Source organism: Myxocyprinus asiaticus, chromosome 49 (genome assembly GCF_019703515.2).
Source record: "Myxocyprinus asiaticus isolate MX2 ecotype Aquarium Trade chromosome 49, UBuf_Myxa_2, whole genome shotgun sequence".
NCBI classification, from domain to species: Eukaryota; Metazoa; Chordata; class Actinopteri; order Cypriniformes; family Catostomidae; genus Myxocyprinus; species Myxocyprinus asiaticus.
The window spans coordinates 15585713-15611637 of record NC_059392.1 but is presented as its reverse complement, the minus strand read 5'-3'; the positions used below and the strand labels follow the sequence as shown (position 1 = coordinate 15611637).

Sequence of the window (25925 nt, the reverse complement as noted above, 5' to 3'; positions counted from 1 at the left end):
CACAACTGTTAACACTCAGCACCATAAGCTATCAAACAGTCATTTGAAATATTCATGAATGAAACGGTTTACTTACATTTTAGATCGGGTCCAAGTGTTTTTAACCCCATTCTTCAATAACAGTTCCTTTGCAAAGCTTGAATTGTATAATGATGGTTCACAAAGAGTCAACGCTGATATGAGCCGAAAAAATGCTTATACATAGTCCAAAACACAGTGAAATAACGCGCACACATACTGGGGTGCACATCACTGGAAACACACCAAAACGGTCAAAGACATCCATCTAGTCTATGTGTACATACATCAATAATTTAAAATAGCATAGATGGGTGAAAGAATGCATCCATGATGTGTTTGTGCTCAAAACAACAAGAGGCAGCAACTGAACGAAAGAGAATTGCTTCTCCCTTTCAGAGCTGTAACTTGACAACGTGTCTGTTAAAAGCAGCGAGATACATGGCAGTGGTCAAAGAGTCAGTATATTTCATGTTCATATACAAAATTATTCAAAATAGTTTAGATGGGTCCCCTTTGGTGTTCAGGAACAGTTAGCCACACAAGGCCTGCTCTCTTCACTTGAACCATATATTGGCAGGATGGGGCCAAGGGTGCGATGACGCATGTTGTGGGATTTGTAAATACAAATGAGCAATGTGTCATGACATCACAAAGAGACAGATTTCAAAATGAGACATTTCAGCAGTGTGGCAATTATAAATGCTCTTTTTAGACTGGGGAAGATGTTTTGTGTTCTGAAATTTACAGTATGTTTTGTCTAAATATCAAGGGAAATTAGATTTTCCATTCCACGACCCCTTTACGATTGCTCTCTCTACAGTATATTGATTTACCCGTTGTGCAATTGCTATGCTACTCAAAGTATAGTGTTTCCAATTAGTATGCGTTCAGTATGCTAGCATTCACTACTAGCCTCTAGCTAGTACTAGTTAGTTAGGTTTACTCAACTTGAAGTATTTATGTTGACCTTACATGGAATTTTTAAGTTCATCCAAAGAGTTAAAATACCATTAACATGTATGAGTTAGCTTATTCAATATTTCAAGTTAAGAGAAATTAACATACATGCGTTGTACAAAATGTAAATCTAAAAGTTCTATTAACTTTGGGAGTTTCTTTCTGCTAACTTGTTAGGGTTTACAGTGTAACCTAAATTTTGTACTCAAAAGTTTGAGTTTTGAGTCTTTGATTTCAAGATATGAGCCCAAAACTTGATATGTCCAGTAATGTCCACCAACTTCAGGGTTTACAGTGTTTGTGTTTTTGCAGCAGAAAACACACAGAAAATGAGTAAATGACAACATAATTTACATTTTGGGTAAACTAAGGCCACGTCCACACTAACATTTTCGTTTGAAAATTAATTAATTTCACGTTTAACTAATAAATAAAAATTAAAGGATTTCATGCTTTTCTGCTTCTTTTATTTGATTTCTGTAAACTTTTTACAAGTGTAAATTAGGCATAATACCATACTGTTTTTTTTTTCCATGTTCACATTAATTGCTAATGAACATACTTAGTACAACAGGTGATTGAATGGGTACTACAAATTTCAGCTGCCTCAAAAAGGTGCTCAAAGTGATGCATATAAGGAAAATGACAATCCAAACTAAAATTATTCGAAAAAAACATGAATGAAACACCCTAATAAGGATGACTTTCACAAAACATTTCCCCTCAACATTTACTGTGTTCGTTTATTTACATTTACTTAAATATTGAGATGAATATTCATGCTGCATTAACATATCCACAAGTGCTAAGACATCATGACATGTCACTTCAGTTTTTCACAAAGTCTACTCAACAATCATGTCCATAGTGCAATGTGCTGTACATCTGTAGCTATGCCTTGATCAGCGGTTAGGCCTATTTATAAGACATTCAATTTAATAAGTGTAACAGCAGAGAACGTGACTCAAAGGCACAATTTAGCTCACATTTTCAGGACTGTGTCATTTATCGAGAATTTATAACAGCAAAATACAGAGGCAATGCTACGTATGGCATTTGTCATCTTTGTATGTGGAAGTAAGCTATTTTAATATTTTGCAGAGATGTTGATATAACAACAAAGTTGCTTCTTCAGTGGACATGCGTTTCCAAGTGTAGACTCGTGACTAGGATTGAGAATTGAACACTTCAACATCCAGTCATTTTTAATTATCTTCAGTACCAAACGGGGATTTTTGAGTATTTACATTACAAAGAATTACAAACACACACTGACGTCTTTCATTCTTAAAGGGATATTTCTCCCAAATAAGAAAGAGTTTTCATTTTTGGGTGAATTATCCCTTTAATCGTTCTTCTAGTTGGGCAATCGATTTATCAGAGTCCTGAAGGATCAGTTGTTCTGTGCTCTTTCTTAATTCTTTTCTTCTGTCTGCAGACTGGTGTAGGTTAAGGCTGGTATGCCCATAGTGTGACAGTCTTATCAGCTGAGGAGGACAGGAAGGAGAGGTCTCTGGTGTGCCACCGGGACTGGATCACTTTATCGCCATGTTCAGCAACTACAGTAACTGGCAGAGTTTTGGTGAGATCCCCTGCAGAAACCGCCAACATCAACATTAGCATCATTAACAGTTACTACTGCATTCAATAAATGTGCTGAGAACAGAATACACATCTGTTGAAATGGATGAATCATATAAAGGGGCCATAATCATGCAGACAGAGTACATAAAGCTCCCTCCCAAGACAAGAACATAATTTTGAAACTTGCTGTGTCGCTCGCCATCTACCTTGAAGATCAGTGATCATGACTTTGTTGTCATAGGAACCAGTGAGCAGATAGTGCGCACCAGGAGAAAAGCGGACAGAACGGACGTCACTGGTGTGTGGGCAGTACGCCTGGACGGTTCGGCCACCTCTGATGTCATAGAGCATACAGCGACAGTCCTCCAATCCGGTGGCCATGAGCCGCCCACTGGGATCCACTGCCACAGAGGCCACTGCACTTCCTGTGATCAGACAAAGTCACTAATGGCTTACTTACAGTTATCTCTACATATTAAGATGGGATAGGAGAAAGTATTTTAACATCGAAAAATGACACATCAGCTTTAAGGCGGAAATCTGTCATCACAGACCGTGGAAAAAAAGCTGAATATCGTTTTTCACTTTGAAATATGATGGAAACAATCTTTATTAGGGCTGTCAATTTAAAGCATTAATTTTGTGCAATTTATATATATATAGGCAGTGGTGGCTCAGCGGTTAAGGCTCTGGGTTACTGATCAGAAGGTCGGGGGTTTAAGCCCCAGCACCGCCAAGATGCCACTGTTGGGCCCTTGAGCAAGGCCCTTGACCCTATCTGCTCCAGGGGTGCCGTATCATGGCTGACCCTGCACTCTGACCCCAGCCTAGCTGGGATATGTGAAAAAGAAGAATTTCACTGTATATGTGCAAATGTATAATGTGTGATAAATAAAGAAAATTATTATTATTAATTATGTATTCTAATTTTTTAAGATAGTGAATTGGTGGGTTTTTGTTAAATGTGAGCCAAAATCATCACAATTAAAAGAACCAAAGACTTAAACTACTTCAGTCTGTTTGCATTGAATTTATTTAATACACAAGTTTCACAATTTGAGTTGAATTACTGAAATAAATGAACTTTTCCACGACATTCTAATTTATTGAGATGCACCTGTATATATGCATAAAAAAAATTAATGCAATCAATCATGCCCCTGGACCATAATAAAAAAAAAATTCACGTTTTTTTGAGTCTTGGTCAGCAGGAGGCAGTCAGCGCAACTCCAGCTGAAAAAGCAATGCGCAGCAGTACAGAAAACAAATCAAACTCACTGACAGAAGATGGCACAACATGAGGACGTGTTCTTGCGTTCAAACAACTGGACGGAGCGCAACTCCGAATGCAAGGTTCTCGAGATGTGTTTTTCTAAGTTTAAAACTACGTTCAACTTGACACAGCATCCTAAAAACACTGTGTTTATGAAACGATGCAACCGAAGTGAGACGCTCCAAAAGCGTCCGTCTGATGCACATAGTCACGTCCTACCTCGGACGATTGACGAGTTCAATCACAAAATAGATTGCTGTGGACTTTAGGCCAATGATTCAATGATAGGCTTATGTCAAATCAAATCAAATCAAATCACTTTATTGTCACACAGCCATATACACAAGTGCAATGGTGTGTGAAATTCTTGGGTGCAGTTCCAATCAACATAGCAGGCGTGACAGTGATGAGACATATACCAATTTACAATAAACATCAAATTAACACAACACAATTTAAACATCTGTTATACACATAACTACACTCAACAATATACAAATAATAACATACACTGTACAGTATACAATATGATGTTTTTTTTTTTTTCTATATAGATACACATTATTCAATAAAAATTTAAATATATATTAAAAAAAGTATATATATATAGAATGTACTGTATTGTACTGTATTGACATTCAGGCTGTCGGTTGATAGTCAGTTGTTAAGAGAGACATAATATAATAATAATAATATAATTTATGACAGTCCGGTGTGAGATATAAGAGTAAGAGTAATAAAGTGCAGTGCTGATGTATTTTGATCGTGGGAGATCAAGAGTTCAAAAGTCTGATTGCTTGGGGGAAGAAGCTATCATGGAGTCGGCTGGTGCGGGTCCTGATGCTGCGATACCGCCTACCTGATTGTAGCAGTGAGAACAGCCCATGGCTCGGGTGGCTGGAGTCTCTGATGATCCTCCGAGCTTTTTTCACACACCGCCTTGTATAAATTTCCTGGAGGGAGGGAAGCTCACCTCCGATGATGTGTTTGGCAGTTCGCACCACCCTTTGCAGTGCTTTGCGGTTGTGGGCGGTGCTATTGCCATACCAGGCGGAGATACAGCCAGTCAGGATGCTCTCCACAGTGCAGGTGTAGAACCGTGTGAGGATGTGGCGGTTCATTCCAAACTTCCTCAGCCGTCTCAGGAAGAAGAGGCGCTGATGAGCCTTCTTCACAACGACTTCAGTGTGGACGGACCATGTGAGTTCCTCAGTGATGTGGACACCCAGGAACTTGAAGCTGCTGACTCTCTCCACTGGTGCTCCATTGATGGTGATGGGACTGTGTTCTCTGTCTTTTCTTCTGAAGTCCACCACAAGCTCCTTTGTCTTACTGACATTGAGGGAGAGGTTGTGCTCCTGACACCAGTGTGTCAGAGTGTGCACCTCCTCTCTGTAGGCTGTTTCATCATTGTCAGTGATCAGACCTACCACCGTCGTGTCATCAGCAAACTTAATGATGGCATTGGAGCTATGTGTTGCCACACAGTCATGTGTGTACAAGGAATACAGTAGTGGGCTGAGAACACAGCCCTGTGGGGCTCCAGTGTTGAGGATCAGTGATGAGGAGATGTTGCTGCCTATTCTAACCACCTGGCGTCTGCTTGACAGGAAGTCCAGGATCCAGCTGCACAGCGAGCTGTTTAAGCCCAGAGCCCGGAGTTTCTCATCTAGCTTGGAGGGCACTATGGTGTTGAATGCTGAGCTGTAGTCTACAAACAACATTCTCACATAAGTGTTCTTTTTTTCCAGGTGGGAGAGAGCAGTGTGTATTGTAGATGCAATGGCATCATCAGTGGAGCGGTTGTTGCGGTAAGCAAACTGCAGCGGGTCAAGATTGAGTGGCAAGACAGAGCAGATGTAATCTCTGATTAGTCTCTCAAAACATTTGCTGATGATGGGGGTCAGAGCAACAGGACGCCAGTCATTTAAACAAGTTATTTTTGATTGTTTTAGAACAGGCACAATGGTGAATGTTTTAAAGCATGTGGGGACTACAGACAAAGAGAGGGAAAGGTTGAAAATGTCCGTAAAAACACCAGCCAGCTGGTTCGCGCACGCTCTGATGACATGGCCCGGAATGCCGTCTGGGCCCGCGGCTTTGCGGATATTCACCTGTCGGAAGGATCGGGTTACATCCGCTACAGAGACGGAGAGTGAACTAACCTCTGTAGCTTCGGCCGCGAGAGCTCTCTCCGCGAGGGCGGTGTTATTTCCCTCGAAACGAGCATAAAAGTATTTAGCTCATCCGGGAGAGAGGCAGCGGTGTTCATGGCGGAGTTTAACATGATGATGTTAATTCCCTGCCACATGCTTCTAGAGTTGGTGGTGTTAAACTGTCCTTCAATCTTGCTCCTGTACTGGTGTTTTGCGGTTCTGATAACTGGCTTGTTTATGCTCCTCCGTGTTCCCGGAATTAAAAGCGGAGGTCCGCACATTAAGTGCCGCGCGAACATCGCTATTGATTCGGATAGATTCGGATAGATTCGTACAGATTCGTACAGTTCTGGTCGGAATCACTTCCTCTACGCACGTTCTGATGAAACACATTACGCTATCAGCGTAAAGCTCGATGTTGTCATCAGAGGCGGACCGGAACATCTCCCAGTCCGTGTGATCAAAACAGTCTTGTAGCATAGAATCTGATTGGTCCGACCAGCACTGGATCGTTCTGAGGGTGGGTGCTTCCTGTTTCAATTTCTGCCTGTAAGCGGGCAGAAGCAGAATGGAAGAGTGGTCCGATTTGCCAAATGGTGGGCGGGGGAGGGATTTGTAGCCATCCCGGAACGGAGAGTAGCAATGATCCAAAACCCGGTCCCCTCGTGTGTTGAAACTAATGTGCTGGTGATATTTTGGTGCGACTGATTTTAAACTGGCTTTATTAAAGTCCATGGTCACAATGAACACGGCCTCAGGGTGCGCGGTTTCTTGCTCGCTTATACTCCCATACAGTTCCTTGAGTGCCCGGTCTGTGTCGGCTTGTGGGGGAATGTACACAGCAGTGATAATGACCGCTGTGAATTCCCTCGGTAGCCAGAATGGTCGACACAGAAGCATAAGAAATTCCAGATCAGGAGAACAGAAAGACTTGATGGAATGTACGTTCCTCTGATCACACCAGGATTTGTTGATCATAAAACATACACCACCTCCTCTAGTTTTACCTGAGAGGTCTTTCGCTCTGTCCGCTTGGTGCATGGAGAACCCCGCGGGGTCAATGGCTGAGTCTGGAATCTCCGCAGACATCCAAGTTTCTGTTAGGCAGATAATGCAGCAGTCCCTCGTCTCTCGTTGGAAAGAGATCCGCGCTTTCAGCTCGCAGAGCTTGTTATCCAGAGACTGAACATTTGCCAGTAGAATAGTGGGTAGCGGGGGTCGATTTGCGCGGCGTCTTACTCTGATGAGAACGCCGGCTCTGTTTCCCCTTTTCCTCCTGGGTTTCCGCGGCCGTGCTGCCCAGACAAAGGGCTCTGCTTGCGTGTTTGTAAACAGCGGGTCGGCATTGAGGAATGTGAAGTCCGGTTTTCGGTGTGAGATCGCTGAACCAATGTCCAAAAGTGTTTGTCTGTCGTAGACAATAAGGCAGACAACATCCAAGACAAAAAACATAAGAATTGTAAACAAGACAAACAAAACATTGCTATGTTGTGTCGGAGCTCGCAACGCAGCAGCCATACTCGGCGCCATCTTGAGGTCATCCATGTTCAATGAAATGGAAATAAACAATATATTGCCTTCTAAAAAACACATTTGTATTGCCTAATTAATGTTTTACTCGTCTGCCACAAAAATGAAATGTATTTTAATTATCTGAATGATCATATTTATTTACATTTATTTAAAATTATTTAAATATGATTATATATTACATTATTTTTATTTGGGGGCCTTTCTCTGCAAATATTGATTATATGCAATTAATTGTGATTAATTAATCAGCACATCATGTAATTATTTCTATTAAAAGTTTTAATCGATTAACAGCCCTAATATTAATGAAAATGAAATGCGCTGCAAATGGCATTTCATGCTGAACCACCAAGACCGATATGTACATACTGTACCTATGACATATAGGTATTAGTTAATCAACTTTCAAATATTGGTATTTTTTTATTTCTTAAAAAGGAATATTCCGGGTTCAATAAAAGTTAAGCTCAATCAACAGCATTTGTGGTATAATATTGATTACCACAAAAATTAATTATGACTTGCTTTAATTAAAAAAAAAAAAAAAAAAAAAAAGCAAAAATCTGGGTTCCAGTGAGGCACTTACAATGGAAGTGAATGGGGCCAATCCGTAAATGTTAAAATATTCACTGTTTTAAAATTATAGCCACATGAGGTAAACAATATACGTATAAACATGATTTTAGTGTGATAAAATCACTTATTAACCTTTTCTGTGTAAAGTTAGACAATTTTACAACTTTGTTGCCATGACGATATAATGTCAACAAACACTAAAACGATTGTAAAAATGATGATTTAAACAACTTTACAGCTCAAATAATACATTAGTTTTAACAGAAGAATTCATGTAAGTGATTTTATACAATTATAAGCTTCACATTTCTGTCTTTAAACCCTCCAAAAATTGGCCCCATTCACTTCCATTGTAAGTGACTCACTTTAACCTCAATTTTTGCTTTTTTTTTTTAAAGAAGAGGGACGAATCGAAATTATTTTTTTGTGGTAGTCAACCCGGAACGTTCCTTTAATAAGAAAAGGAGCTGACTGAAAGGACATACCGTTTCCATGCAGAGCTGTCCCCACCACTTTCACACAGCTGGGCACACGCAGATCCCAGAACCTCACTGTTTTATCCTGAGAACCAGAGGCTATCATCCACCCGCCCCATGTGTACAGAGACAGTATGTGTCCTGCAAACAGACACACAGGGCAACATGTCAGAACATATTCACATATACAATAAAACAATACGGCATAATGCTACAGAAGCATACAATATTAACCATTTGTACTAAGGGGACTTTGTCAAGATTGTGTGCACCTGTGTGGCCACTGAGAGCGTGAAGACCTTGTCCTCTCTGGCAGTCAGTCGTGTAGATGTTACAGTCTCCAGCCCCGGCACTAATGAGAATGGCACCTCCACTCTCTGGGCCCTCCATAAACGCCACGTCTCTGATAGTGCCGTCATGCATGCTGAACTCTAGATCTGGCCCTGCAGTCAAAATGCAAACACACTTTTTAAAAAGTACATATCTTTTACACAGGCTCACAATTAATTTAAGATACATATTTTCACATTACCCTTGGCATTACAGGTGTCTGCGTTGAAAGGAAGAACTTTGACATACTTGTCATTGGAGCCCGTGGCAAGCAGCTGCCCACAGGGACTCCAGGCAACACAGTAGATGGAGCCTTTATGGTGTTTAATACGTTTAAAGCAGATGTCAGGCTGCTTTACTGGACTTTGAGCACTATAGAAGATGAACAGAGCATGTTGATGAATATAGATTAAATCTATCAATATTTAAGTCCTTTTTTACTGTAAATTCTCCCCCCTGCCCAGAAGGTGGCGATATGAACGAAGAATGCAAATTGCCAAGAACAAAAGAAGAATAATGTGAAAGTGGACATTTACAGTAAAAAAAAAAATAAAGAACTTAAATATTGATCTGTTTCTCACCCACACCTATCATATAATTTCTGAAGGCATGGATTAAACAACTGGAGTCTTATGGATTACATTTATGCTGCATTTATGTACTTTTGAAGCTATAAAATGTTGGTACCCATTGACTTTCATTGTATGGACCTACAGAGCTGAGATATCCTTCTAAAAATCTTTGTTTGTGTTCAGCAGAAGAAAGTAAGTCATACACATCTGGGATGGCATGAGGGTGAATAAATGATGAGAATTTTCATTTTTGGGTGAACTATCCCTTTAAATACTGATGCCATACCTAGCTTTGAGGGATTGTGGGTAGTTACAGACACGCAGTGTTTTGGAGTTTGATCCCACTGCGTAGAGGGTTCCAGAAGGGTGGAAGGCAACTGCTCGCACAGCCTGTGTGTCCTCAAGTGTCTGTACTGCAATGAATGGGGATTTGGGTTTCTCGTCCTGAAACACACTATCATTATATATCAGAATTAAATGCCTCAAAAGAATGAAAGATACAATCAGTGTCAGCTAAAGCTCATCAAACTCTAAAAATTGACTCTAAAGTTTAATAGCGAGCTTTGAAAAACATCTCTGACCTCGGGTTGACCAGCACAGGGGACTCGTCCAGTGAAGGAACCCCCCGGCCTCCTCCCTTCTGAGGGGTGCTGCTGACCACCGCAGCCTTGTTCCGGCCTGATCCCGCATCAGGGGTTTGTTTACCTGCTGCGGCAGCTGTCATACCGTTACACTGTTGGGCCAAAGCCTGAACGTCTTCTCCCAGGTCTTCCATACCCACCGCCACATTCAGTTCCTCCAGTTTTTGAATGGACCTAAACAAAAAGAAATTAGTGGTCTATCAATATGGGGTTTTCAATGGCCAATGCTGATATCTAGAGAGCAGGGTGGCATGCAGATACTGTATTTATAAAATTCTATTGTACTGACAGACAGCAAAGCAGATCAATGCATTCCTTGTCTGCCACAATAATGTAATGTTTTTTAATGATCTGAATTTATAGTTATTAGTGGTCGATTTGCATAAACTTGAAAATAAAAAACCTTGAAAACAGAAAGTGTCGACTATCCATTGACCAATCTATTGGTAGATTTTGGAACTGACACAAGAGACTGTTAACTCTTCTGTTAATCGGCCAAGGGAACAAGATTATCGGCCAATGCCGATAATCGCAAAATGGCCAAATATCGGCCGATTAATCGATCTGGCCGATATATCAGTCTATAACTAGTTATTATATTATATTTATAATAACTTAATCATTATATAGTGCCTTTTTCTGCAAAAATTGATGTATGCAAATAGTGATCAATTCGATTATTCAATCTGCATATCGTGTAATTAATTTATTCAAAAATGTTAAATAGATTGACAGACCTAAAAAAACCCTGTTAACTATTACAATTAACTACAAATATTTTTGAATATTAAAAGTAGAGCTGTAAGAATTAACGCATTAACGCATGTGATTAACTAAAAAAGTTTAACGCATTAATTTGTCCAAATCGCAATTAACAGACAGCATAAACACTGGTGTGAATAGCGAAATCTTCATAATGTGTCCTCCCGGAGTCATTACACTGATGCACACACCACAAACAGACACACAACAGCGCCAGAGCCCTTCTACCAAGATTAGCCTACAAGCTTAGCATAAAATAACATAATGAGGCAGTCCCATAGATATTCTATGGGCGGTACTATCATAACACGCTAGTTGACCGTTACAATCTCTCCTATGATAAAGCCGTGGAGGTTATGACATCGCTTCCCTGTCTGTGATAAAATTATGGAGAAAGGAGGTCTTAGCACTATTTGATGTACAAAACAAGCCCAGAAGGGACTTGTGATAGAAAACAAGCATTTTTCAGCCTATGTAAGGTGCATTTTATTTACCACAGCAGCACACCAAATCTTAACTATCACCAAAACGAGATGCTCTTTGTCTTCAAGTGCTTTTCATGATGAGTTCAAAGTGGCAGTTGACGCTGGCATTGACGCTCTGACACGAATCATGAACTCGGCTTCACGACTGCTGTAGGAAAGCGGATGGCCACAGTCTACCGACAGATAAATATTGTGGAGGATGAGAGTTTAAGAAATGTAATACCCACTGCAATGAATATGCAACCAATGGGGAAAATAGTTCTTTCAATTAGTCAAACTCCCACTTAGACTTTGGGAAACGTTTAATGTTAATTGAATTGGTGCTATTTTAGTGCATTTCTATCTTTATACTGTGGAAGGCTTTGTTTGCCAAAATATTACTAAAGCATTATATTGTTACATATTGTTTTGTTTTCTTTCCCAAGATGAAAATACATTTTGACAAGTATATATAGTGTCAAATTTCACCACTTTCAAAATCTGTGATTAATTGCAATTAACTACAAACAATTATGCGATTAATCATGATTAAAAATATTAATTGACTGACAGCACTAATTAAAAGTAAATTTGTATTAGAATAGACAAGGCTGTTTAAAATATTTGTATGTATTATCTATCAACAAGGTTGTCAGTAGATTTTGGAACTGACTTCTGTTAATCAGTTAAGTGGCATGGATATCGACTGGTGTCGATACTATCTCAAAAGAGCCAAATATCGGCAGACTAATCGGCCTCAAGACATATCAGGGTATCTCCCACCAATTAAAAAAAAAAAAGTGTCCGATATGGGTTTTTCCAATGGCCAGCGCTAATATCTTGAGAGCAGGGCAGCCAATGGACGATATCTATATACAATTTGAGGACAGCAAAGGACATGCACACAATACTGCTGAAAAGCAATGTCACACTGATTTACACAATACGTAATACAAATTCATTGTAAAAATTATACACTGACAAAGCTGTCGGGAGGTTTTGGATCTGATACAAAGAGGAGCTAACAGAGCCAAATGGACATGGTTATTGTCCGATACGATAATATTAAAATGCCCAAATATCAGCTGATGTATCGGTCTATCACTAGTAAAAAAAAACATTCTTAAAGCACATGCTAATTCTATTATCCCGTATTAGACGTTTCAGTCCAAGAAGCACTTACTTACATTCTCAGCATCTTAGAAGCCACATAAGCAATCAACAACATTGCGGTTCCAACAAATTTTAATGCCTGTGGGGCACATCAGAGGGTCTGACCTGTTCAGGAACTTCTGTGTGAGGTTCTGCTGGGCGGCGTCTGATGGCTGGTCTGGAGGATGTACTCCACCCTCCAGCAGCATCTGATGATACAGCTGCCTCTGCTGCTGCTTCTGCTCAAGATGCTGCTGCACCCGCAACCGCTGACGCTGGAACTCCTGAATCTGCTCCTGCAATGGTATATCCATGCATGTAAACTATAGGTCAATGGTTCTGTCAGAGACATGGCATGGAAGCAGACTTGCCGGTTTAAATCCTGGAAGGGGCAATTCATTGACAGAAGAATTACTGGGATCCTTGAGCAAGACATGTAGCTTTTCTCAAAATAATAAATGAAAAACACAATAATAAATTTTTTATTTGTATTTATTTATTTATTTTTTTAAATATGCACAAATCTACATACAGGGCTTAACTCTAATCCTTGTTGTTCCCACAATTTTTGGACCAATGAAATTCAATGACTTTTCCAAGAACTTTCTAGTTATTTGTGATTACTGGATACAGATTTTTAAACATCTATTTGTGAACAATTCTGACAAATTCATTGAAAAGAACTGACACAAAGGAACGATTTGCTCACAAATTGCTTGAAAGCAAGTTTTACACTACACATCTAGCTGATAAAAGTATCTAATCAGCCAATCGCGTGGTAGCAGTGCAATGCATAATATCATGCAGATATGGGTCAGGAGCTTCAGTTAATGTTAACATCAACCATAATAAATGTGATCTTAGTGATTTAGACCGTGGCATGATTGTGGGTGCCAGATGGGCTGGTTTGAGTATTTCTGTAACTGCTGATCTCCTTGGATTTTCACACACAACAGTCTCTAGAGTTTACTCAGAATGGTGCCAAAAACAAAACAAAAATCCAGTGAACAGCAGTTCTGCAGACAGAAACGCCTTGTTGATGAGAGAGGTCAACAGAGAATAGCCAGACATGTTCGAGCTGACAGAAAGGCTATGGTAACTCCGTAGTTAACTACTGTAACTGCTCTGTACAATTGTAGTGAGCAGAACAGCATCTCAGAATGCACAACACGTCGAACCTTGAGGCGGATGGGCCACAACAGCAGAAGACCACGTCAGGCACTTTATAAGGACCATAGTGTAATATTTGCCGTTGTGCTGAAATATTGTGATTTGCGGATACATCAATACACTGAGGACAGGAAACTTACCTCAGACTTTTCAGCTGCAGCCATGTTGCCACCATCCTTCCCAGGAGTCAGTGGAGGACGTAAAGAGTTGGTTCCCGAGCCGTTTATCTTCTCTGCCTGTGCTTGTGCTCTGGAGGAACATCTCAAGATCAGTCAACTCAGAAAACCACACTAATAACAAAGAAAACCTTAATGTAAAATGAAAAAAACGTAATCAAATACTGCTGTCTTTTGGTTAAGACGGTGACATTTACCTATGATGGTGCTTTTTATCTAGTATGTGACAAAAGACAAACTTATTAGCAGTATACTGAATGTACTGGAAATCAAGTAAAGAAAATCATAGCACAAATCTTTAATGACTCATTTGTTTTCTATAAGCTCCTCTCTGTTACCATGGACATTTGTTTTGCCTTACTAGTAGAGCAGTCAGGGTTTATTTCTGTGAGTGTAACAGGAATATGAGTGTTAAGCTTGACCATATTTTGAATTTCACTGCTCGCATTAATGCCTCAAACAGAGACAACATTCTTGGCAGCACTACCTAAAATCTTTGCAACTGCATAGCAATGCCCTGGCAACCACCTAGAACACCCTAGCATTGTGGTGGTGGCCAGTTTTTTTTACAGTCAAGCACCACTCACGTTTTCATCAGAATCTAGCTACTATTTCATTTGGTGCCGCTAGATGGACAGAAATTACACACTTCGCCTTTAATTGTTGCAAGAGCAGAGGGAAACATCCACATATGTACAGCTGTCAATAGTGCAACAGTGTCTGCTCACTTTTTAAACCGCCTTGGTTTTGGAAGTGTTTTTTCCCCATTCATTTTTTAATGACATAAAACTCTTCATAAAAAAGATCAAAGCCATAAACCAAACCAACCAGCTCTGATTTGAAGCCTAAAAAGTATTTTAAAATCAGACAAAAATACACAAATATATAAAGAAGTTTGAGAGTGTGGGGAGACCGACTAGATTGCGTCATTCACAGTGAGTCATGGAAGTGGGCGGTCGCTGAACTATTTTGCCGTGATTTGTTGGCCATGATTCTCCGATTGGTGGATCATTTCCCATCAGGACCATGGGTGGTATAGTTCTTTACCAGGAATTTTGCTACTAAATACATTTTTTAAATAATGAAGTTTAAATAACACAGATTGATTGCTTCAGCAGAAGCATATACCATTTATAAACAACCTAAGAGCTCACAGTAGGTCTGTCTTCAAAGGTTTGTAAATTATCATTAATAATCAATTCCCCTATTAAAAAAAATACTTTACTTCAGAACTCAGACTGTTGCGCTCTATAAAACATGTAAAAATATATGTAATAATCTAAATTACTCATGCACTAAAGCAGTGAGAATGCAAGATTACCTGTCTGGAGATTCAGTAAAGACACTGCCCTCCAGAGCATTTCGGCTTGAATTTGTCCCAGAAGGATACCCAAAGTTAGCGAAAGACTGTGACATGGATGTTGTTTTTCCATCAGCTTCAGTCATTTTCTTTTCCCTCCCTGCCAGGCCATGCGACAATCCATCCAGGGAGGGATTGAGAGACCGTGACATGTATGTATCCGCCGATTGGGGTCGGCACAGGGGCGAGGACGGGCAGGGTGAGAGTTTGGTGAGGAGAGGGGTGAGAAGGTCCACGTGAACCGTCTGGGTGGGTTTGACAAGGCGGTCCACATGAATGCTCAAGGTCTTCTGCTCAAAAGCGCAGGCAAAGACTGATGACGAGAGGTTTTGAATCCATGAGAGCAAACTCAAGTCCAGTTCCTCACAACCATTACCACAAAGAACATCCACTGCTAGAAGAACCTCCTCTTCACGGATCTCCTCTCCAGTCGCCTTGCTTTGGCAAAACTCAACGCAGCACTCGTACAGTATTCCCTTAATGAGGAGCTGGAAGAGACGGTCCCCGCTGGCTTTGAAACCGGCTTCGCTCAGTTTACGGTCCGCAGGGATGAATTCAGCAACCATAAAGCAGGCCTCCTCAAAGCAGTGGACACGGGCGGTACTGGGGTTCCAGTCTTTGAATTCAGCATGGTTGGTAAGTCGGGGGAGGGTGAGAAGCAAGCAAAGTTTGCTGTAGTCTTCTTTTGTTGGGCAGAACTCTTCCAGGGCATGGAGGGACTTGACCGCATCTTGCATGGTAAGCTCCAGCTGAAGATGGGAAAGATAGAGCAAAGGATCATCTGGAATGACCGTGAATCAGAGTTTAGTTCAGGCACATTCTGATTCAAGACACAACCCAAACTGGACCCAAACGGAATCTGCTTTTTTTTTTTTTTTTTTTTTTTTTTTTTGCATTTTCTGTGTTTTTTTTTTTTTTTGCTACAATCTGCAGAATTCTGCTAATTAGATTTTAACATGGTAAAATGTGTTAGACGGAGCTGAGAATACTATACTCTTACTGGGAGCTGAAAACATATTTAGCTCAAATATTTAATAAACAAACACACAAGGGGTGGGGATATGTAGAACTTTGAGAACTCTGCTGTGCTTTCTGCTGAATTCTGCCGCCTACAACTATAGTCAATACGTTTACATGCGCAGTTATAATTGAGCTACAGTGGGTCAAGCTACAGTCTTCATCAGTCTGTCCAAGTATAAATGATACAATGCATAGTCAAATATCTGAAGTCGCTCGTCATTTCTAAGCAATTCCAGCGTAACAGACTAGACATTTGGACTCTAAATGTGAAATTTTACTTCTTATAGAAAGTAGACTAATTATTACCAGCCTGTATCAAACCATTTGTATGTATAATCATAAACCTTCGCAGATATGGTATAGGGTAGGGTTGCACTAGCTGTGCGCAAGTTCTCACATAAGTTAGGACGTAAAGTTCACACTAAGGGCTTAGTAACTACTAGTTAGTTTTTAATTAAGTCAGTGCTTAATTTGGTTGCACCACCTGTTCTTAAGGCAAGACTTAACTAGTAGGTCGTAAGCTCTCCGTAAAGTAATGCATAGTCGCATAATATGACGTTTACATTAATTGATCCAATAAGCAGCCTTCAAATTTGTACACAGAAGTATTAAAAAGTCATGCATTTCAGTTTTATCTCATTACAGTTGATGTTCAAACCTTGTTTGCTCACGTAAATGTCAGCTATAATAAATTATATCCCCATTAAAATACGATATGTAATAAAACAAGATTTCATTAATGGTATATTTAGCCTATGTAAATAACAATATTTAATAACTATCTAAAATGAATAAGGGACAATAAATAAATAATTACTTATACAACAGGCTGGAAAAATAGACATTTATTCATTTTAATAACTTATATCATACATGTTGAAACTTGACACCGTACACAGGAAAGTGCGCTGTTAGATCGATTTCATGCTGAAGTAAGTTTTTACACATTTTCTCCCGTAAATGTAAACACCATCATATACATGTCGAGAGGACTGAAGCCTGTCAACCAAAACATGAGCTCATTGATGTCATTAAGTGAGTTTGCTTTATTATTCCAACCGTTTCTCCTGGTCGGAGGCTTCTGTAAATATTTAGTTTATACATAGGGTAACGTCCTACCTAAGTTTAATGGTGCAACGCTCAAATATTTAGTAGTGCATAAATTGTGACTTAGTGCCCATTTATGCCACAACTAGACTAAGTTGTAACATACGTATAGCTGGTGCAACCAGCCCCAGAAATCCAAAAATGTTTAGTCTAGTTTAGTTTTTTCAGTTTAGATCAGGAAGTGAACATGCGTTACCTGACAAAAATGGGCATGGAAAAAGGAAAAAAAAGACTTTAACCTCTCAGATATCTATTGATATCTATTAAGGCTGCATGATTGATTGAATTAAGATTTAAATTGTGATACGAACTTCAGGATTACTAAATCGCAAAAGGCTGCATTATAACATTTTGTTTGCATTCACTGCTTCAATCAAAGTGAGGGAGCAGCGCTCTCTAGCGGGTGTGCGGCAATATTAGATGATAAATGTTTACCACATTACAATTCAAATAGCAAAGCTTGTACAAATGATCCTTTCCTAAATGTTGGCTATAAATGTAATAAATGTGAAATGGCTTACTTATAGTAGTCTCTACCTATTAAGCTGGGGCTAAGTATTTTTACTGAATAAATATACAAATCACCTTTAAAGACAAGCAATATTCAAGTCTTTCTAAATCTTAAGAAGCAAACTGAGGTTAACAGAATAACATGAAGCTATTCTGTACGTGCACACAAAAAAAACTCACATTCTCAGGGTCATCTGATGCAGACATGGCATTGTTTACACAAAGAGCTTCCAGAAATTTCTGTTTTAGGATGGTATATCGAAACCTGAAAGAAGCAAAGCACCCAAATGACTACAAAACAGGCTCAAATATGTTCTTGCAAAGGCACAGAACACTCAAAATCAGTACGCACCAGCACACAAGCAAAACTGACATCATTCACCTCTTTCTGTCAAATTTATCCAGGCACTCCAACGGCTGGATGAACTGCAGAACTTCCTCCCATTGCCCATCTAATATAAGTTGCCTTAGATAGAATTGATAAGACCAAAAGTGAGTAAAACTACTCCAAAAATGACTTTCTTTGGTACTTTTAAGTCACTTTTGGAGCTCGACAGCACCACTTCCCATTAATTTTTGATATATGGAAACTAACAGCCATCTTAGTTTGGGGTCAAAGGAAGAAAGAAAATACAGGTTTGGTGCAACATGAGGGGGGAGTAAATTATTATTACATTTTTAAATGGGGTGAACTGTTACTCTAACTAGTTGTTTAGGTTTTTAAAGACATATTAGTATATAACCCACCTCAGGAAGAGCATATCATCAGAGTAAAGACCATTAATTACTCCGCTCTCCTTTTCTAGAGCAAGCATGCTTATGTGAAGCTTTCTGAAGTTTAGAAAGTCCAAGATCAACTTGATTATCTCCGCTTCTTTAATGTTTATAATCTCCTCTGCAGTCATGGTGTCAGATTTCTAAAGGGACAGGAAGAGAAGGTTATCTGTGAGCAAAGACAAAGACGAGGTTTCCAAAACATATTGGCCAATTATATATACAAACAATATGGTAGGCAGGCCTAATAAAAACAAGAAGGACTGATTTGTTAATTCTATTTACCCTGTGAGGCAATCGTGTTATTGTATATAAGGAGCCTCCAAAAAAAAGCCTAGTCCTTCAAGAGCATGGATGGGTCGAGGATCGCCAATTTGCCGACAGATGCGTCAGCAAATAATCCAGCACTTTTAGAACAATGTTCCCCAAAGACAAATTATGTTGGGCATGTCACCCTACAGAATCACAAATATCATGAATTTTTTAAAGCGATAGTTCACCCAAAAATGAAAATTCTCTCATCATTTACTCACTTTCATGCCATCCCAGATGTGTATGACTTACTTTCTTCTGCTGAACACAAACTAAGATTTTTAGAAGAAAATCTCAGCTCTGTTGGTCCATACAATGCAAGAGAATGGTGATCAGACCTTTGAAGCTCCAAAAAGGAGATGAAGTCAGCATAAACATAATCCATCAGTCTCCAGTGGTTTAATCAATGTCTTCTGAAGCGATCCAGTTGGTTTGGGGTGAGAACAGACCAAAATGTAACACCTTTTCACTGTACATCTTGTCTTTGCATTGATTAAACCACTAGTCGTTTGGAGTCATATGGATTAATTTTATGCTGACTTTATCTTCTTTTTGGAGCTTCAAAGGCCTGGTCACCATTCACTTGCATTGTATGGACCTACAGAGCTGAGATATTCTTCTAAAAAATCTTTTTTTGTGTGTTCAGCAGAAGAAAGTCAGTCCTACACATCTGGAATGGCATGAGGGTGAGTAAATGATCAGGGAATTTTCATTTTTGAGTGAATTATCTATTTTTTTTTTTTTTATGATATTTGTAAAGAATATTTCTCACCTTGAAAAATATACACTACCGGTCAAAAGTTTTGAAACACTTACTCATTCTTTATTATAATGTTTTTTCACATTTTAGAATAATAACTAACTATGTCATCAAAACTATGGAATAACATAAATGGAACTATGGGAATTATGTTGTGACTAAACAAAATCCAAAATAAATCAAAACTGTGTTATATTTTAGCATCTTCAAAGTAGTCACCCTTTGCCTAGAATTTGCAGACATGTACTCTTGACATGGCATTGTTTACACAAAGAGCTTCCAGAAATTTCTGTTTTAGGATGGTATATCGAAACCTGAAAGCAGCAAAGCACCCAAATGACTACAAAACATGCTCAGAGATGTGCTTGCAAAGGCACAGAACACTCAAAATCAGTACGCACCAGCACACAAGCAAAACTGCCATCATTCACCTCTTTCTGTCAAATTTATCCAGGCACACCAACGGCTGGATGAACTGCAGAACTTCCTCCCATTGCCCATCTAATATAAGTTGCCTTAGATAGAATTGATAAGACCAAAAGTGAGTAAAACTACTCCAAAAATGACTTTCTTTGGTACTTTTAAGTCACTTTTGGAGCTCGACAGCACCACTTCCCATTAATTTTTGATATATGGAAACTAACAGCTTGGGGTCATCTTAGTTTGGGGTCAAAGGAAGAAAGAAAATACAGGTTTGGAGCAACATGAGGGGGGAGTAAATGATTATTACATTTTTATTTTGGGGTGAACTGTTCCTCTAACTAGTTGTTTAGGTTTTTAAAGACACAGGTGATGGCCACAGCATATTAGCATATAACCCAACTCAGGAAGTGCATATCATCAGAGTAAAGACCATTAATTACTCCACTCTCCTTTTCTAGAGCAAGCATGCTTATGTGAAGCTTTCTGGAGTTTAGAAAGTCCAAGATCAACTTGATTATCTCTGCTTCTTTAATGTTTATAATCTGTGTTGTGTACAGTGTATAGAGAATGGTGCGAAAAAGAGAACCTTGAGGGGCCACAACAGCAGAAGACCATGTTGGGTTCCATTTCTGTCAGCCAAGAACAGGAAAGTGAGGCTGCAGTGGGCCTACCGTTTGTGTACCTCAGCAGAAATCTAGATTTGTCAGACCAGGCGATGATTTCCAATCGTCTACTGTCCAGTTTTGGTGAGCATGTGCCCACTGCAGCCTCAGTTTCCTGTTCTAAGCTGACAGTAGTGGTACCCAGAGGAGTCTTCTGCTGCGGTTGCCCATCCGCCTCAATGTTCGATGTGTTGTACGTTCAGAAATGCTTTTTTGCATTGCACTGTAGTAACGCGTGTTTATTTGGGTTACTGTCACCTTCCAGTAAGCTTGGACCAGTCTGGCCATTCTCCTCTGACCTCTGTCATTAACAAGCCGTTTTTGCCCACAGAACTGCCACTCGCTGATCCACCTTATTTTGCAATGCAGAAGTAAGCAGCGGCTGCATTTCCACCGAATGTGACAAAGTTCAGCTGGCATTGACCGCAGTGTAAATAACTTGAAGGTTATAATACCAGAATTTAATGATATGGGCTTCTAAACTATCACACAACCACAGGATGAACAGCAGAATTATGGGCCAATGTCGGATAACTTTTTCACGTCAGCATTTATAGTAAAAGAGTAAGTAAATCATTCACTTTTTGCTGTGTGTTGTTGTTTTGAAGAGACAGTAAATAAATCTGTTTCTTTCTTTACAATGATCGTGATGATGCAGTCTGTCTTGTCTCCGTGTATACCTCTGTTCATATGTATCTGCATAACCTCTGATGATGTCTTTATTTCCAAAGGCGATGTTTCATAAGCCATGCTGAACGCGAGATCTGCGTGTCTGTTTACTATGCACCGCTAATAAAGAGAGAATGCTCTCTGACAAGAATGGAAAGTAAAAGGCTTTCATTATTTTGCCAAGATGAAACAAGATGCAGTTTTGGTGCAAAGAAAGTACTCAAACCAGCCCATCTGGCACCAACAATCATGCCACGATCCAAATCACTGAGATCGCATTTTTTTCCCCATTCTGATGGTTGATGTGAACATTAACTGAAGCTCCTGACCCGTATCTGAATTATTTTATACATTACACTGCTGCCACACGATTGGCTGATAAGATAATCGCATGAATAAGCAGATGTACAGGTGTACCTAATAAAGTGGCCGGTGAGTGTATATATATTCACAGTACATATACATATATATATATATATATATATATATATAGGGTACAACAGGGCTGATCCATGAGATCACTGCATGCAATGTCTAAAGTTTGAGGTAATTTTATCTAATATTTAATCATTTTTAAAAAGTTGCAAATTTATGTATCTAATTAGAACCCCTGAAATTATCACATTTATTTTGAGACAAAATACTTATTTTCAGTTTTTTTCAAGGTAATTAAATCAAAAGTTTTTTAATAACTGTCCAATTAGTGAATGGATAGTATTTGGGGTAAATATATATATATATATATATATATAAAGCCCCCCTGTTGCAGGGACTAAAGGCCCCCATAAAACAAATGTTTTTTTTCTAAAGTGGGGAAAAAAAAAAATTGCTATGAATGTTCAAAGTGGGCTCACAACGACTGATATAGGACACTTGAGATGTTATGAAATGCAAAATGTGATTGAAATGAACAAACCATTAACCCTTTCTGAAGTGGTTATTTTGAAAAAGTATCTTGCTGTCTCAAAAGTATTTGCGTAAGTTGACAAATTTTGCCCTATAACTATTGTCCCCATATTTACGTGATATTACTTTAACCCCCTGGGAACCTTTTACCCCAAACGTAGTAAGGTGTGCCTTTAGCCCCATTGTAGCCTTTCCCAATATTTATAGAATATATACTGTATATGTAAGATTGAATTTATTTCCATGCGTTTAGTAGGTCGGATATTGCAATTTGCAAATCAATATTATTGATAAGCCCCAGGCTATCCATCTCATGAACAGTTAAAACTGCCCCTTTGAGCAATAATTAATGTGAAATACACAGCTTAGTCTTTTTATATTATCCAACACATCCTATCTCTTCTGCCATTACATTCCTTTGCACTGTACATAACCGATTTGTATTTAGATTTGCACTACGTATGTGTATATATATTCATATATGTGTATGTATATATATACACACACACATATACAGTGGTGTGAAAAAGTGTTTGCCCCCTTCCTGATTTCTTATTTTTTTGCATGTTTGTCACACTTAAATGTTTCAGATCATCAAACATGTTTAAATATTAGTCAAAGATAACACAAGTAAAACCAAAATGCAGTTTTTAAATGAAGGTTGTTATTATTAAGGGAAAACAAAATCCAAACCTACATGGCCCTGTGTGAAAAAGTGATTGCCCCTAAACCTAATAACTGGTTGGGCCACCCTTAGCAGCAACAACTGCAATCAAGCGTTTGCGATAACTTGCAATGAGTCTTTTACAGCGCTGTGGAGGATTTTTGGCCCACTCATCTTTGCAGAATTGTTGTAATTCAGCCACATTGGAGGGTTTTCGAGCATGAACTGCCTTTAAGGTCATGCCACAGCATCTCAATAGGATTCAGGTCAGGACTTTGACTAGGCCACTCCAAAGTCTTCATTTTGTTTTTCTTCAGCCATTCAGAGGTGGACTTGCTGGTGTGTTTTGGATCATTGTCCTGCTGCAGAACCCAAGTTCGCTTCAGCTTGAAGTCACAAACAGATGGCTGGACATTCTCCTTCAGGATTTTTTGGTAGACAGCAGAATTCATGGTTCCATTTATCACAGCAAGTCTTCCAGGTCCTGAAGCAGCAAAACAGCCCCAGACCATCACACTACCACCACCACCATATTTTACTGTTGGTATGATGTTCTTTTTCTGAAATTCGGTGTTACTTTTACGCCAGATGTGATGGGACACACACCTTCCAAAAAGTTCAACTTTTGTCTCGTCAGTCCACAGAGTATTTTCCCAAAAGTCTTGGGGATCATCAAGATGTTTTCTGGGAAAAATGAGACAAGCCTTAATGTTCTTTTTGCTCAGCAGTTGTTTTCGTCTTGGAACTCTGCCATGCAGGCCATTTTTGCCCAGTCTCTTTCTTATGGTGGAGTCATGAACACTGACCTTAACTGAGGCAAGTGAGGCCTGCAGTTCTTTGGATGTTGTTGTGGGGTCTTTTGTGACCTCTTGGATGAGTCGTCCCTGCGCTCTTGGGGTAATTTTGGTCGGCCGGCCACTCCTTGGAAGGTTCACCACTGTTCCATGTTTTCGCCATTTGTGGATAATGGCTCTCACTGTGGTTCTCTGGAGTCCCAAAGCTTTAGAAATGGCTTTATAACCTTTCCAGACTGATAGATCTCAATTACTTTCTTTCTCATTTGTTCCTGAATTTCTTTGGATCTCAGCATGATGTCTAGCTTTTGAAGATCTTTTGGTCTACTTCACTTTGTCAGGCAGGTCCTATTTAAGTGATTTCTTGATTGAGAACAGGTGTGGCAGTAATCAGGCCTGGGTGTTGCTAGAGAAATTGAACTCTGGTGTGATAAACCACAGTTAAGTTATGTTTTAACAGGTGGGGCAAACACTTTTTCACACAGGGCCATGTAGGTTTGGATTTTGTTTTCCCTTAATAATAACAACCTTCATTTAAATACTGCATTTTGTGTTTACTTGTGTTATCTTTGACTAATATTTAAACTTGTTTGATGATCTGAAACATTTAAGTGTGACAAACATGCAAAAAAATAAGAAATCAGGAAGGGGGTAAACACTTTTTCACACCACTGTATGTGTGTGTGTATGTATGTGTATATGTATGTATATATGTATGTATGTATATATGTGTGTATTGTGTATTCTATATATACTTTTTTCTTTTCAATATTTATCTATTTTTTATTCAATTTTAATTATTTTTTAAAAGTCTTGTTGCTGTTTTTGTATTGTTGTGTACTAGAAGCTCCTGTCACCAAGACAAATTCCTTGTATGTGTAAGCATACTTGGCAATAAAGCTCATTCTGATTCTGATTCTGAGTCTCGATTGCTTTAGGTGTATCATAATTTCACTAAATCACGTGACCTGGAGAAAAAAAATTTTAAAGTCGTGATTTATAATAGTTGCATACAAGTATTGCGAAAACTTGCGCATGCAGTACTTTCAGCAAAAAGAACATTGCATTTGCATGCAGTTGCACTAATGCAAGATAGATAACACTTGGTATTAGGCTACTGATTTCGTTTACAGACCCCTTTACTTCCATGTAAACTGAAGCCTGTCATATTTGCTGACATTGACTTACATATTGAGTATGCATGCCCTGCCTGGCCCCCACATGCAAAGCACAAAAGCATAATCCCGGTTAGCTTTTAACTCTCACCGTCCCTGCAGTGCATGCCCCCGTCAGGAGGTCCATGCACGATGTTTAAAACCTTACCTGAAATCACGCTTTTGTTTATTTGATCTTCTCCTGCGCGTCCTCTGAAACGCGGATTAGCGCGAGCTCTGTGTTCCGTCACCAGAGCGTGCGTTTTGTTTATCCCGACAATGCCTCGGATGTCCCAACCCACCTTACGTCTGTCTCACTTGTCATTATCAGCAACAGCAGTGAGATTTCCACCTGCACACCCGCAGCACCAGCCGTCTCATGACAGAAGCTCCAGGGCGGAAGTGAGGGTGGGGCTATGACATGTAATTTTCATGTTGATATTTTATTCGATTGCAGTAAATAACACATTTTACTGAGACATTGCATGCTTTGTTCATCGTGAACCCTTTCTATATTAATCTATATCAAAATTAAGGTACATCTTATATTTATAAATGTTTTATCCACCACACATTATGTAAAAAGCAGTCTCCAGACAGGTTATACCCACAAAAGAGCCTACATTTTTAAGAGGAGATACCCGTGATTTGGCCAATATGAGTATAATAGGAGACCTTTAAATATTTGTAAATAATTTTTTTCTACCTCACTGCACAATGCAAGTAAACATTAGTATGATTAAAATCGAATGCTACAATAAAACTGTAAAATAAAAACACAAAGAATAAGGATTCAATCATGATTAGCATGCAATATACTTTATTAAACTCTGAATATCAATAATAATAAATACAACTGTAAGCAGTTTTCCCAATCGTTTCTTCTTAAACCTGTAGTTTGTTTGGTATTAAAGGAATACTCTGGGTTCAATACAAGTTAATTTCAATAATAACATTGATTACCACT

The 25925-nt window shown here is 39.1% G+C and overlaps 1 protein-coding gene across 2 annotated transcripts; it reads right to left on the bottom strand.

Annotated features, from left to right (window-relative positions):
• Positions 1–67: 67 nt before the first annotated feature.
• On the bottom strand, positions 68–25345 carry LOC127438252 (WD repeat-containing protein 47-like). 2 transcript variants are annotated; one of them, XM_051693701.1, is made up of 14 exons: positions 25128–25345; positions 18588–18757; positions 18223–18306; positions 18021–18105; positions 15165–15952; positions 13808–13916; positions 12624–12793; positions 10060–10293; positions 9765–9932; positions 9109–9278; positions 8849–9019; positions 8586–8717; positions 2769–2987; positions 68–2570 (listed from the first exon to the last, which is right to left on the bottom strand). In XM_051693701.1, exons 2-14 carry the CDS (start codon positions 18743–18745, stop codon positions 2428–2430), a joined length of 2631 nt encoding a protein of 876 aa, XP_051549661.1. In that variant the 5' UTR covers positions 18746–18757; positions 25128–25345; the 3' UTR covers positions 68–2427. The 2 variants fall into 2 exon arrangements, with proteins under 2 accessions (XP_051549661.1, XP_051549662.1); XM_051693702.1 differs by lacking the exons at positions 18588–18757; positions 25128–25345 and having other exon boundaries at positions 18193–18306.
• Positions 25346–25925: the final 580 nt, after the last annotated feature.

Excerpts from the sequence above, each read along its gene's own strand:
- LOC127438252 (XM_051693701.1), bottom strand. The coding sequence starts at position 18,745 with ATGACTGCAGAGGAGATTATAAACATTAAAGAAGCGGAGATAATCAAG. Across the intron at positions 18,307-18,587 it reads GATGATATGCTCTTCCTGAG|GCAACTTATATTAGATGGGC; the intron begins GTGGGTTATATA and ends ATTCTATCTAAG. Across the intron at positions 9,279-9,764 it reads CCACAATCCCTCAAAGCTAG|TGCTCAAAGTCCAGTAAAGC; the intron begins GTATGGCATCAG and ends CATCTTCTATAG.